The sequence below is a fragment of the Madurella fahalii genome, assembly GCF_045866475.1.
Source record: "Madurella fahalii IFM 68171 DNA, scaffold_1, whole genome shotgun sequence".
NCBI lineage: Eukaryota > Fungi > Ascomycota > Sordariomycetes > Sordariales > Madurella > Madurella fahalii.
Window position 1 is genome coordinate 4,028,680 of NW_027263971.1, and position 14,286 is coordinate 4,042,965.

At 57.0% G+C, this 14,286-nt stretch overlaps 5 protein-coding genes across 5 annotated transcripts; 2 read left to right on the top strand and 3 right to left on the bottom strand.

Moving 5' to 3' along the window:
* Positions 1-2,148: 2,148 nt before the first annotated feature.
* Positions 2,149-3,681, top strand: CKA2 (Casein kinase II subunit alpha'; the record flags this gene model as incomplete). The annotated part of the gene is made up of 6 exons (XM_071056678.1): positions 2,149-2,347; positions 2,452-2,493; positions 2,591-2,769; positions 2,848-3,042; positions 3,099-3,518; positions 3,580-3,681. 6 exons carry the CDS (start codon positions 2,149-2,151, stop codon positions 3,679-3,681), a joined length of 1,137 nt encoding a protein of 378 aa, XP_070912779.1.
* An 886-nt stretch (positions 3,682-4,567) lies between these two features.
* On the bottom strand, positions 4,568-7,486 carry MFIFM68171_01257 (uncharacterized protein; the record flags this gene model as incomplete). The annotated part of the gene is made up of 1 exon (XM_071056679.1): positions 4,568-7,486. The coding sequence occupies one exon, from the start codon at positions 7,484-7,486 to the stop codon at positions 4,568-4,570; it is 2,919 nt and encodes a 972-aa protein (XP_070912780.1).
* Positions 7,487-7,884: 398 nt separating this feature from the next.
* vti1 (t-SNARE VTI1) lies at positions 7,885-8,692 on the bottom strand (the record flags this gene model as incomplete). The annotated part of the gene is made up of 3 exons (XM_071056680.1): positions 7,885-7,972; positions 8,033-8,231; positions 8,293-8,692. 3 exons carry the CDS (start codon positions 8,690-8,692, stop codon positions 7,885-7,887), a joined length of 687 nt encoding a protein of 228 aa, XP_070912781.1.
* A 626-nt stretch (positions 8,693-9,318) lies between these two features.
* atg6 (Vacuolar protein sorting-associated protein atg6) lies at positions 9,319-10,929 on the top strand (the record flags this gene model as incomplete). The annotated part of the gene is made up of 2 exons (XM_071056681.1): positions 9,319-9,403; positions 9,479-10,929. The coding sequence occupies 2 exons, from the start codon at positions 9,319-9,321 to the stop codon at positions 10,927-10,929; spliced, it is 1,536 nt and encodes a 511-aa protein (XP_070912782.1).
* Positions 10,930-11,292: 363 nt separating this feature from the next.
* MFIFM68171_01260 (AAA+ ATPase domain-containing protein) lies at positions 11,293-14,042 on the bottom strand (the record flags this gene model as incomplete). Its single annotated transcript, XM_071056682.1, has 6 exons — positions 11,293-11,651; positions 11,775-12,380; positions 12,462-12,777; positions 12,852-13,717; positions 13,786-13,972; positions 14,028-14,042. The coding sequence occupies 6 exons, from the start codon at positions 14,040-14,042 to the stop codon at positions 11,293-11,295; spliced, it is 2,349 nt and encodes a 782-aa protein (XP_070912783.1).
* Between the last annotated feature and the right edge of the window lie 244 nt (positions 14,043-14,286).

Here is a 14,286-nt window from a genome sequence, read left to right on the forward strand (position 1 = left end):
TGTAATTCGGTTAGTAGTGGATGCTGAAAAGAATGTTCTTTTACAGCACAATATCCTGCGCTAATAAAATGTGTGGAATCTCTCTTATATATATATACCGGGCCTGTACAGTACAGTTCTCCTCTGTCTTTAGCGGTGGAACATCCGGCACAACCTTCCAGGGAAGAACGGTGTAGGGAGGATAATACTAGTATTATATACACGCACACTTATTTTCCTGTTTCTACAGGATCAAGTACCTTAGGCACAACCTATCCTGACTTTCTCCCTGTCAATGCTCTAGCTTGCTCCTCACTTTTTGCTGCTTTGGGCTTCGTGCAGTGTGGCAACTTTACCCTCTTCCCTTCGATACTAATGTCCACCAAACCATCAATCATTGAAACTGCAAGCGGTGGACGTGAAAGTTGATCTCCTAACGTCTGGCAGCGGCTGAATAATGAATTGCGTGACGTACCGAAACTTACAACACTGAGATAGTGGATCGGCGCCTTGACACATGGGCAAGGCACGACGGATATTGAGCCCAGGCTTTTACGCTCCTAGGGCTTTCCCCAAGCCATCGCGGATTGTATGGGAGACCGGGCTATGCCACGGGCAGCGGCTACCAGGAGCTAGAGGCTTGGTTTTATCTATCAGCACAAGATGTTATCACTATCGTCTTAGGGCCGAACTCTTGAAACTCTTCATCGTTCAGCAGACCCTCAAAGGCGGTGCCTTTAGTACAACATCTACGGGAAGTGAAAATCGCTTTAAGATGCAGGATCCGCCATATTCCGACCCGTCTCGGCTCGTTCCGTCCCTCGAGATAATGCTGGTCCCCTGAATCGGCGCGGTTGTCCGGCGTCCACGCGATGCCTGCCTGGTCCTGTCCAAAATCTCATCTCACGTAGTAAGGGTTCTTCTTCCTGTCGACAAGCACAAGAAGCATTGCGTGCTTCATATCCTTTTTCTTCAGTACCTGTCGAAATTCTCATGTAGAAATGTACTAGGTGTGGGCTTCTTGCGCACGCGGGTATCGGGTATCCGGGACACGGGAATTCCAAGCGCTGGAAGGGCGCTTGTGGATAGCCAAGATGGCCTTGCTAGTATACTATACTGCGTTTCATCATTGGACCCCATTTCCGGGACTACTCGTGAAAGGCGCTAATAAGAGTGGCTGGGCCTAAGGTTCCCAGCTCGACACCACAGGACCGACGGTACATCCGATCGGTCCATTTCATGACATCACTTGCTGGCTGTTCGATGATCTAGACTGTGACCATAAGACGGCTCTTAGCTCGGGATAGCCTTCTAAAGCATTTCCCCTGCTGTAGCACGCTCAGGCCGCCGCCGCCATCGACTGTTATTTCGCTCTCCGGAGTAGGCGGGACTGCAACTGGATCTAATGATTCCTAGGCATGTCTGGTGCTTGGGCGACTCGGCAGGGCGCAGCCCATGGGGGCCTGCAGAATAGACCCCAGAGCAAATCGATGCCGCGTCATGAAATGCGCCAGAACGGAACCCAACGCGACCTCGCATCCGTCTTCTACAGTGGACGCCAGGCCGAATGAGGGAGGCGTTGGCAAGAGGGGGTACGAGGATGGAGATGAAAAAGATGAGCATGGTAGAGAGGACTCCCCGTCACGCTCCCCGGTAATGGATTAACCTAGCGCATAATGGACAGGAGCAAGGTGTGATAGCCTGGGAGCCTGATGCAATAGTGCAGTGATGTGGGCCGGGTTGGTACTCAGGTGATGTGCGGTATCGTCTGCTAACACACGACGAAACACCGAAGCCATGAAGCGCGAGGCGCAGGGCGACGCCGTCTCGAGATAGATATGCATCCTAATTGCAGGTAGCGTGATCTTTGGCGCGGCGTTAGTCCCCTGAGGTAGGGTAGGTAGGGAAAAGAGTAGCGCCCCTGGTTGAGCTTAAAAAGCCCCAAGACTGCCTCAGAGGAAAATACTGTACTCACTTCCTTTCCTGGCCGTTGTGCGAAGACACGCCTGAGGCACGAATAGGCAGGGCAGGGTATTCCAGCTGGCGTTTGCGGGGTGGCGATAAGGAACCTTTATCAGCCTTGACAGGCCTGGCCAGGGTGCCCGGTCCAAGAAGCAGCCGGAGCGCAAACACCTGGGCGGCTGGGCGGCCGCTCACCCCAAAAAAACAATGTTGGCTGTGTGCCCCTCACTGGCCCTGCTGACCGTCGGTGCGCTTCTGCCCACGACACCTCCCACTTGCAACATCGATCCTTCGCTCGCACGTCGCGCCCACCAAGGCGCCCCCGTCGCAAGCATGGCTCGAGTCTACGCCGACGTCAACCAGAACATGCCCCGTACCTACTGGGACTATGACAGCGTTAATATCGGTGAGCCCTTGTCGGTCCGGCCTTTTGGCCTGCGCTTTTGCGTCGCTTCCCTGGCGGCCAACCCGCGCAAAGCTAAAGCTGCAAGCGCTGACTTTCCGTTGCAGGCTGGGGCGTCCTGGAGAACTACGAGGTCGTTCGGAAGATTGGTTCGTTGTCTTCTCCCCCCCCCCCCCCCCCCTTCTCTCTTCGTCCCTCTCGCCCGTGTCTCCCTTCGATTCGCTGACCGCTCCCGACGTTGCCCAGGCCGTGGCAAATACTCCGAGGTTTTCGAGGGTATCAATGTGGTCAACTACCAAAAATGCGTCATCAAGGTTCTCAAGCCCGTTAAGAAGAAGAAGATAAAGCGCGAGATCAAGATCCTGCAGAACCTCGCCGGCGGGCCGAATATCGTCGCGCTCCTTGATGTGGTTAGGGACTCGCAGGTGCGTCCCGCTTCCTGTCTTTCTTGTCCTCCCCGTGGTTGGACGGCGCCCAGGCCTAACCCTGCTTTCTCTCGGCAGAGCAAGACTCCGTCCCTCATCTTCGAATACGTGAACAACACGGACTTCCGCAGCCTCTACCCGAAATTCAACGACATCGATGTGCGCTACTACATTTACGAACTGCTCAAGGCGCTTGACTTCTGTCACAGCAAGGGCATCATGCACCGCGATGTGAAACCTCATAACGTTATGATCGACCACGAGAATCGGAAGGCATGAGCTGCCTAGCCCATGGTTATCTCTAGAAACCGGCTGCTAACCTGCCCTAGTTACGTCTCATCGACTGGGGTCTCGCCGAGTTCTACCACCCCGGCACCGAGTACAATGTTAGAGTTGCCTCCAGATACTTCAAGGGTCCGGAACTGCTCGTAGACTTCCAAGAGTATGACTACAGCCTGGACATGTGGAGCCTGGGGGCTATGTTCGCTTCGATGATCTTCCGCAAGGAACCCTTCTTCCACGGCAACAGCAACGCCGACCAGCTGGTCAAGATCGCCAAGGTGCTCGGCACAGACGACCTCTTCGACTACATCGACAAGTACGAGATCGAGCTCGACGCACAGTACGACGACATTCTGGGCCGCTTCCAAAAGAAGCCCTGGCACAGCTTCGTCAACTCGGAGAACCAGCGCTTCGTGAGCAACGAGGCCATCGACTTTCTGGACAAGCTGCTGCGATATGACCACGCGGTATATTCCGACCGCTCTCACAGAGTTTATCTCGCCGCGTTTTGCTAACTCGTCATGTTAGGAACGCCTCACGGCTAAAGAAGCCATGGCCCATCCTTACTTTGCGCCCATCCGCGACGAGGCTACCCTGCAGCAGTATCTGGCCGGCGGTACGCAGCCTTAGGAAGATGGAGTGATATAGGAAACGGGGCGCAGATGTGCCACTTTCTTGCTCTATTGCGATTTCCGTCTCGGCCTTGCTCCACGCAACCTGCCTTCAACGTAACTGGCGCCTTCTAAAGCTTGCTGCGCACGTTGATCGCAGACGATGGTTCGGTGGGGGCTTATTACGTTCTGGAAGAGGCATGAAATCGGGTCCTGAAGTAGCCTAACCGGAGCCCCGAGTTTGACAAGGCTGTTTTACTCCGACCGTAAAACGTGCCGATGCATCACGCAAAGGCGACATGCACGACTTCTCTGGAATGGTTGCGCAAAAGTGGCGGTCAATATGGTAGCATGGTAACTTTTTTTGTCAGCGGTACTTCAATTTCATATTTCCCATGACGTGAATGAGTATCACAGCGTACGGTACGAATTTATGGATGGTGGGAGTCGGGGATGGGGTCGGCTGGTCGGCTGGTCGGCTGGCTAGGGGAGGAGGGGGACAGGACAGGTTGATAGTACATACCCCTGTCCTTTTTCAGTTCCATATCAAGAGGAAAGGCTGCAAAAAGGGGCGTCTACCTAATCGAGCACGGGTACGGGGCGGTTTGCCTTTTTCATGAATGTCCTGTTTGCTCGCTCAAGTGGTTTTACGACCACCGGTATCCTGATGTTGATTCGTCCATCCGGGACAGCTCCCTTCAATCCCACAGTCCACACCTCGGCGCATAATCGGCAGGCGGTCGAGCTTCTGAGACATCTACCTCGCAACTACTGATAGGCATGCTATGTACTGGCTGTACGAAGTATGCATGCGTGGCACGTCCGTCCATCCGTCCACCCAACTAACCACCCTTAGCCCCACTAGGCAACCCCCCATCGCTGTCATTGTCTCACTCTCCCAACCGTCACAAACAAACAAAACAGAAGTCCCTCCCGCACCGGAACTCGCCCTCCCCACACCTCCGCATCGTCCCTCTAGGCGTCTGCACCAGCTCCCCTTCCCCTTCCCCCTCCCCTCCCTCTCCCCTCCCCGCCGTTCCAGATCTAACCTTCTCCTTCGAAGAGGACGATAAAGGCGAGGTATCCCCGAGAGCACGACCCCCCGCCGCATTCCTTCTCTTCCTTCCCGACGGGGTCCGCAGCAGCGATACGCGGACGTGGTGCGCCGCGGGGGAGGTGCGGAAGGGAAGAAGGGTGGCGCTAGCGTCGGGCGGCGGGCGCAGGAGCGAGTATGTCGAGCGCGGCGTGATGGATAGCTCGTCTGCGCCTTCGTCGTCGCCGTCGTCTCCGTCATCGGGGACGAGGGAGAGGACGCCTCGTCTTTGTTTTTGTTTCGTTCCGGCTGTTGGCGGTGCTGATGTTGATGGTGGCGGTTGGGACGGTTTGGAGCGTCGGCGGTTGGTAGTTTTTTTGACTGGGGTTGAGGGCGGCTTTGAAGAGGTTGCGGGTTGTTTGGGGATAGATGTGCTCTCGGCTGCTTGGGCTTTGAATGATGGATCGGTGAGGGTTGGTGATGGTGCCCGGTCCAAGTCACCCGCGGAGATGGGGGGATCGGAATCTGGGATCTCCAAGACTCGAGCGCGTGATCTCCGCGCTGGTGAGATATTGTGTACTTCTTGGCCATCAGATGGCGCTTGTGGTCCCTCATAACGCTTTGATTCCGTGAGAGAACTCTCGGATGCCGTTCGTGTGCGCGTACCCTGTTGTTGAGCCTCGTTCGACGGGCTGCGTTTCCTCTTAGATGAACTTGGCTCCTCTGTCTCAGAGTTCGTTCCCAAGGGCACCGTCGTAGGGGACAGTTCCGAATCCTGCTGCAGTATCACGGACTCTCCTGGCTCATGCAGGAACTTCCCCTTTGGCTTCCTTGTCTTCTGTGGATTACCAGGCGCAGAAGTTGTCCCATCACTGGCCCCTTCGGCCACCGAGCTTAGTGCCTGTGGCGCATCCCTGCCCTCTGTTGACGGCTCACCTAGGTCGTTCACATGAGAACCCACGTTATCGTCCAGCTGGGCACTTAAAGTGGGTGACCCGGCTCCCACTGGTGCCGAATAATCTGGGTCTGGGAGCGGTTCACCTGGAAGTAGCTCCCCTCCATGGCCTATAACTTCTGCATCCATGCTTTGGCAGATTGCTTCCGGTGATTGGTGTCTGGCCCTGGTAACTTTGATTGGCTTTTGGGCTTTCCGACTAGGTAATGTTGGCTCATCCTCGTCTGAGAAGGAGTATGCGGGATCCACAACGTTCCTTGAAAAGACTTCAACCGGTGCTACTCGAGCCTGGCCACCAACTTCGGGGGACAGCTTTCTGTTTGGTTCATGCGGGCTCGTGTCCTTGGCCTCTGACACGATCGGGGCTTCCTCGAGGCGGCGTTCTTCAGGGATATAAATCTCCGGAGACCGAGGAGAATCCGCGTTGCTCATCTCAGGCGTGAGAACTTGGAAGGAGCGGATGTCGGCCGGTGTTCTAGCCGCTAGTTCAACTCGTAGGATCTGGTTCCGCGGTTTTCGCGTGAATTTTCCTTCGGGCCAGGAGAGGTCGAGGTAGACATCCAGCTCCTCCGGTTGGGAAGTATCGGAGACTGGTATCGCCTGATTCGACGGCCGGGAGCTGACAGCGGCCACTTCGTTTGTTTCTGTTTCGCTGTCCTGACTGCTCCCTTGACGCATAGCTTCAGTAGCAGAGGTGATGAGGCCTTGTTTCCCTTTCACCTGATTTCTACTGTGGTTTGTAGAGCCAGAAGAAGATGCGATGGGATCTGTAAGCCCATCTTTTTCGGCCGGGATTGGTCCAAGCTGTGGATCAATGTCTCTAGCAGGAATCTGTGAATCCCTTCCTAGTCTTGTCGGACTCGCCCCCAAATGAGTCCTACCTGACTCTGGTGTGGCACGGTTTCGCTTCGACAACGGCTTCTCTTCGGGAGTTTTTCGAGTGCTTTGGCCTTTGCCTTGCGTTGCGGCGTTATGGCAGCGCTTAGGGGTCGTTATCGACGGCCGCTTCTTTTTTTTGGCCGAGAGCTGCCCGGCGGGTGAACGGGGGAGGAGTAACTTCTTTCTTATCACAACCCTCTCATTCTTCTCGCCGTTCTGGCTGGCTGTAGACAGCTTCAGAAGAATCTCATCCTCTTCATCACCACCGTGCTCAAGACTGGCAGCGAGCGACATCCGTGCCTTCTTCAGTAGTGGGGTCCCAGTCTCCCCACAGACAACACCATTTCCCAAGAACGGCGAGGGTGACGGTAACTCTGGGGCACTCCAGGCCGGATCAGTGGCGGACGCGGGAGCTGGCGCGCCATACTGCATAGGAAAGCTGCCAAATTGCATCTGACCTGGGATCATCGTGGCCGAGAATCTTGGATGACCACCCAGTAGCGGTGCCGGTGCAGGCCATCCTCTCCCAAAGAAGGGAGAAGACCCGGCCTGTGGGGGGATCAAAGGCAGCGCATCGGCCTTTCCCTGCAAATGCCTTGCCTCCTCGTTCGGCGACCCAGCTTCGGATGCGGTATGTTCGCTGTTTTCCTCGTCATCGGCGCCACCCATTTGCGCATCCTTGAGCGATTGGATGTGGCCATTGTTAACAACAATCTCTCCGGTTCTCAGGTCAATCTCGTCGCCGATGCCGGTGAAATCCTTCTCATATTTCTCAAAAATCCGTTCAAAGGCCGACTTGAGTTTGAAGGCAGCAAAGGCGCGGGAGCGCTCAAGCCGCAGGCCTGGATCTCTCCGCGCATTCACTTCTTCTGGGCGCGAGTTCAGTTCGTCGGCTTCTGAATCGTCGTCGTCGAATGGAGCCGGTCCGAAGCGTGAACGCTTGTTTGGGGGCTCCATAATGTGCACATGGCCGCTTGCGTTGTGAGCTGTGAAGGGCGTTGAGAGATCGGGTCGCGTAAATTGAATTGTTCTCGCGCGTTCAAGGGTAGGATGCTACAGTGCGTGTACGCCATCCCCACACGGTTTGGAGGTCAAGCGGTGGGGGCCGGGAAGAGCAGCGAGCAGGGTCAAGCCAAGTGAGAGAATGCGCATCTCGAAGCCATAATCAAGTACATTAATGTGTATGTTTGGAGTGACTGACCGCCCGGTTTGTCAGAAGCGTGTCCGAATGCCGTTCTCGGCGCGGCCGGAGCCGTCATCCCTCTTGCCCAACCCTTCCAAAAACACCCATAGACTCCTTCTAGTCCACCCAAACGGCATAGAACAAGAAACAAACAGGCCGATACCCAGACGATTCATCTAAACTTGCTGAAGATGACGGCAATAATAAGCAAAACGAGGACTGTGATAATGGCAATGGTAATCACCCGATTCGTAGCCATCCTGGGATATATCATGTCAGCACGTTGCAAGCTTCGAGTGGGGGGAGAAAGAACGTCGTACCTACGGGCGATCCCCTTCAGACTCTTCAGACTCCGGTCAACGTAGCCTTCGCTCTCATAGAGGACCCGTGTGGTGTGGTCGATCGTTTCGCGCTGCTGCTGCAACTGCGCGAGCGTGTTGGCGCCAATCGCCTCGGTCTCGTTTGCCAACGCCTGGCTGGCCTTGAGTCGCTGGGTGCTGCGATCCAGGCGGTCCGTCCCTACAACTCATTTAGCACACCGCACCCGCCGAGTCGTCAAACTATCGAGTTAGACACGCACCTGCCAACAACTGCTGCCTTTGCTCAAAATGCGCATCTCCCGCCGAAGAGCTTGGGTTGTCGCTGTACCGTGCGCCAAACAGGGCGCTCCTATCATCGGCTAGCGTCCGCAGCTTGCGCCGGTAGCCGTCGACATCGGTCTTGTAATCACGCAGTCGCCGGTTGATGGCGCTGCGCTGTGACGAGGGCACGTTCTGCTTCTCCATCTGCATCTGGTCGAGCAGCTCGCCCGTCTCCTCCAGCGCCCGCTCGGCCGCGCTCAACGCCGCCTTCCTCGGCTCCCCTGACAACTCTGCGATCTGGTCGAGTTTCTGGACCAGGTCCGCTTGGACCAGCTGGTATTCCGCTTCATAGTGCTTGAAGAGCTCGGTGCCGGCGTCGGTGTCGAGCGGGTTGGCCATGGTGTACAGATGAAAAGGGTGGTCGGGGCGCGGATATTAGATCTAGTTGCCTTCAAGGTTCGGATCTGGCGCAGACGAAGCGAATCGAGATAGCGATGGGAGGCAATCGGAACGGCTGGATTCGGCTCTGGCTCGTGAAAACGGACGTTTGACACGGATCGTATATCTGTCGTCAATTTAGGGCGTCGATTCTGACCACGACGGGTTCGACGAGACTGGACGTATCGTGCACGGGGGATGGCTCTCAAGGGTGTTGCTAGTGATTGACGATGAAGTTGGCAAGTCTCGCTTGCGTTGCCTGGATTGCGTTGCCTGGATTGCGGATGCGGCAGAGCTCGGGCCAAGTTGGCGGCACATGACGATCACACGGGACAGGCACAACAGGCCGGGGTCAGACCCAGCGACAAACGGATTGAACTCGCGCACTGTGAATGTGTGTTTGTGGTTCCAGCGGCAGGGGTTCGTCAGCGGGGGCCGCCTCGAGCTGCGTGACGTTGACTTCGGCAGGCTCCAGCCCGATAAAGGACTTCGATTATCAACTTTAAAAGCTTCGGGGCCACCAAGAACCACTGCCTTCGCCTGCAATAGTACCGCCTTCTGCAATCTGGGAGGGGCGTATCCCAATCATGTATTGCCAGAAATGCCGTACCCCGCTCAAGCTCGACAGCTCGCTGGAGGACCTGAATCCGGCCGCATATGATCTGTTGGTCGGTAAGCAGCATCGCCGAAGCCGATGGGTCGTCGGTTCGCCATCGTGCACCTCGCTAACCGGCCTCTTCCCCACAGCCACGCATTCCCACCAAGCTCCCAAGAAGCCATCCGCCCCTAGAACATTACACTCTCAAGACAGGGCGAGAAGAGCGACTTACGACCGAGCTGCTCGAAACGCCCCCTTGCCCACCTTCAAGAGGCACAGCGGGCCTGGCAGGGGCGATGGCCATCCGCGCGACAACTCCATGTCCTTCGTCCTCTTGACCGAGTCACAGATCGCACCACCCAGTTTAGCATTACCGAGGAGTCAGAATGTCACCAGCGCCTCTCCTCTACCGGCGGGCGGCCCTGATGGTGCGGCCGACGACGATGACGCTACCAAGTCGTACGAGATGGAGCGCATTACGAAGCTCTTCGAGATCCTCTCGGCCCGCTCCGACATTGACCACCCAGTCTGCGTAGAGTGCACAGACATGCTGCTCGAGGAGTTGCAGAAAAAGCTCGAGACAACAACACGCGAGCGAGACGCATACGTCGCATTCCTGAAGGAATCGCAGGCTAGTGCGCCAACAGACGAGGAGCTGCAAGCACGGGAGGAGGCTCTCCGCAAAGCGCGAGAGGCCGAAGCAGTCGCACGCGGAGAACTACGGCGGCTCGAGCGAGAAAAGGACTCCCTCGATGCCGAACTCGTCGCCCTGGAAGAGGAATGCCGCCAGCTGGACGCCGAGGAAGAGGCCTTCTGGCGCGAGCGTAATGCCTTTGCAAGCCGACTAGCCGACTTCCAGAACGAGCGCGACAGCATCAACAGCAAATTCGACCACGACTCACGGCAGCTCGAGAAGCTACAGCGCAGCAACGTCTACAACGACACCTTCTGCATCAGCCACGATGGCATCTTCGCCACCATCAACGGCCTCCGCCTCGGCCGGCTCTCCAGTAAACCCGTCGATTGGCCCGAGATTAACGCGGCCTGGGGCCACGCTCTGCTCCTGCTCGTCACAGTAGCCGACAAGCTAAACTACCGTTTCGAAGGCTACGAGCCCCAACCCATGGGCTCCACCTCGCGGATCATCCGTTACGACCAGCCCTCACCCTCCTCCAGCCGCCTCGGCGGTGGCGGCGGCGGTGGTAGCAGTGGCAGCGGCAGACAAGACAGCACCGGGGGTCGCAGCGCCCCGCCGCCGCCCCCGAAACGCCACGTCCTCGACCTCTTCTCGAGCGGCGACATGCCCCTGGGCCTGACCTTCATGCACCGCAAGTTTGACAACGCCATGACGGCGTTCCTGGAGCTCGTGCGGCAGCTGGGCGCCCACGTGCAGGCGCAGACGGCGGCCGAGGGGACCCCGCTGAGCTTGCCCTACCGTATCGAGGGCGACAAGATCGGGGACGTCAGCATCAAGCTTGGCATTGCGCAGGACGACGGATGGACCAAGGCGTGCAAGCTGACGCTGACGTGCTGCAAGTTCTTGCTGGCGCATGCGAGCAATGTGAGCGCCGTGGGGAATGGCCGGGTGGCGGGGGCTTGAATGGGCTATGCTAGACGATCTGTGTAGCGGATTCTTGGTGCACCGGAGTCGTGAAATTTGGGGGGGAGTTACATCTATTAGAGGCAACGGTTCATTTTGATTTACAAGGTTCATGTGCCGAAGGTACGAGCGTGGCGTTGGTCGGCAGGGTATTCATCACTCTTTGGGAGGTGGGCAAATGTGGTAAGGGTAGGGATGGGGATGGATTGCACACTTCGGGTTGTGATCATAACATCGTCAATAGAGCAATCAGCTAGCGAGCATAACACAACGGAAACCGTCAATCATAATATCTCTGAAACCGTTCCTCATTCCAATCAGCTGCCAAGGCTCGAAAGATACGACCATTCCGAATTCAAATCATCAATCATCTCCAATATCTGACGACTCTTGGAAAACATCAGAAGAGGTTTCATCATTTTCTCCATCCTCCTTAATCCTTCTTGTCACCACGGTCACCTTCTTCTCCTTCCGCTTACTGCCCTTCAAGAACTCCTTAAACCCAGCGCTCATCCGGACAACGGCGCGCAAGTGTCGGTCGGCGACAGCGACGGTCGTGTCGAGCCCAGCCTCGAGCGCTTCCGCCTCGGCTAGCGCGACGGCCGTCTGCAGTGCGTTGCGTATCTCGCGCCCGTTCCATTCGAGCTCGTGGACCTCGGGGGACTCGAGGGCGTAAGCCCGTGCGGAGGGGGGGACGTAGACTTTCTGGGACGAGTCTCGTTCTGTGTGTGTGGAGAAAAAAGGGGTTGGTTAGTAGTGTGGTTGTCAGGGGAAAGGGAAAGGAGGGCCGCAAGTAGACGGTAGTACTAAGAGTAGCAAGATAGAAAAAGATCAGTCAGACTCACCCAACCTCTCAAAGTGCTGCATCCAGATCCTCTGCCTCTCCTCATCTCCCAGGTGCTTGTAATGCAACGCGACGTGGATCCGGCTCGTAAACGCATCATCAAACGCCTCCACCCGGTTCGTCGTCAGGAACAGCACGCCCTTGTAGTACTCGAGCGCCCGCAGGAAGATGGACACCAGTCCGTTCCGCCGCAGGTCCCTCGTCTTCCGCTTCTCGAGGTACACGTCCGCCTCGTCGAGCAGCACCAGCGCCCCGAACCGCTCCCCCAGCGTGAGGAAGTAGTTCAGCGACTTCTCCACAGAGTACCCGTCCATGCTCGGGCCGATGTCGCCGCTCGTGATGGCCAGGAGGGGCCGCCGCGCGAGCTCGGCCGCACACTCGGCCGTGCACGTCTTGCCGACGCCGGGCGAGCCGTGCAGCAGGAAGATGCGGCCCTCGCCTTTGTTCTTGACAAAGTCGGACGGCCAGGGGGAGAGCTTGCCGTCCAGGGAGGCGAACTTCCCAATCATGGATTTGACCGTGAGCTTGACCTCCGGGTCGAGAACGAGGTACTTGAAGGCGTCCTGGTCGGGGGCGACGTCCCGGAGGTGGGTGATGTGAATGAAGGCTGGTTTTTCGTGGTTAGCATGCTCGAGTTTCATGAGTCTGTATGTATTGTCTTTTGGCTGGCCAGTAAAAAATCACTTACCCCATTGTCTTTCCGCGAGGATAAACGCCGGGACGGAAGGATTTATCAAATGGAAGTATAGATCCTCGTTCGGCGGCAGGCTGTCGCTTTGGGGGTCAAGGTCGTCGAAGCCTACCCAGCGGCTGGGTTCCATCGGGAGTCCCGCTTTGCTGCAGGCTGTGCACGTACAGCAAGACTGCACTTGGGGGAGCGGGGGTTCCTTGTGATCATATCGACGGTGGCGCTCGCGGCGCATGTGAGGAACAGGCGGTGGGGGGAAGGCTCCGTTTCCGAAGCGCTCAAAGCCCTCGCAATCCACAATGACGCGACCGGTGACCTACGTCCAGCGCACCTGAGGTTAGTATCCGGGGTTTGTTATTGAATGAAGAAGGCTCGGGGGGGGGAACTCACATTAACCCTCTTTCTGTGCGTCGCGTGAACTGCTGGGCCGTCGTATTCCTTATAAACTGGTTGCTTCGCAAGCTCCCAAAATACCTTGCCGAGCCTGATTTGCTCCTCGGCCATGGCTTTTGCGCCTCCCGGCACGAAACGGGCCGGAATCACGGGCAATGTGTGGATAAGCCTCTCGCCGATCCAAGGATGAATGACGGCCTTGGTTGGCGTTCGCTCCATACGGCCCTTGGAGAAGCGGATGTTCCAGAGGTATACTTGATAGCCGTGGCCTGGTGGAACGCTCTCGATACCGCTCACTATGAAGGGGACCATCTGCCCGTGTTTCTCCCTGTAGACGATCTCGCCGGGCTCCAGGAGGAGCCAAAAGAGGTCAAAGGTTGCCGTCGCCCCCAACGGGTTGGCCCAGCGGGCCGATTCTAGGGAGATCTTCTCGGAATACTTCTCCTCCAAGAACGACAAGAGCACGTCGATGTCCCTGGCAGTGGCCGCCGCGTATTCGGCGTCGTGACAGGCAGGTTGGTTGAGCTTATACTGCTCCAGCGCCTTCCAGCGGTGCACCAGGACGCAGTAAGGGGCCTCGATGGCATAGAAGGCCTGAATAACGTCGAAGCCCGGGTAATAGCCGATCACGGCGCTCAGGGCGGCGCGGAGGCGGCTGGAGCGGATCTTCATTACCGTCGTTGGCGGTCTCGGAAGATCGCGGGGAGGCCTTGGACGGCGCCGGTGCGGATCGTAATACGCCGGTGCCGGCGGACTCACAACTACGCTGGTCAAAATCTCGATGACGGGCTTCTTGTCTTCGCCGGTGCCCTCGTCGTCTGCATTCACCGCGAGATGGTCCGAGGGCTTGTCACTCTGGCGAGCTTTTGGCAAATGTCAGCTAGGATTGTTCGGAATGCCTTGAACATATTGGGCTGGTGACCATACTGACTTCCAAGGAGCCTTCCGGCGTTGTTGTAATAGTTCACCGTATACAGGACCTCCGGCACTTCGTCACCCTCAAGGACCTCCTTCCCGGGAATCCTAGAGACGAGGGCCCTCTCGCCCCCACCCGACGCCACCGGGTTGATCAAATCATAACTAGCGACGGAGCGATCGTCGTCGCTGCTGTACACGTACTGTTTGGTGTTAGTCACCTCTCTGCCATTGCCCTTCTTGTGAGAGAAAACATACCGGGTCTGGGTCCATGGGAGATAATGTGCCCTTTTCGGAAGGGCGATTTCAAGCGGAATTTACGATACAATCAAGGCCGGGAGTTCTTGGGTAGAGGGAGAAAACGAGACCGGGGGAACCTCTGATGTCGAGGGGGTTCAGAGGTTAATAAATACGCGGTGGGCGAAGTGATCATCGGGCTAGCCTCTGTTCACTGCAGGCTTACCATGTCGCACTGAGGCATCCCGCTCTACAAGAGCCCTCAGCCCTCACGTTGTGA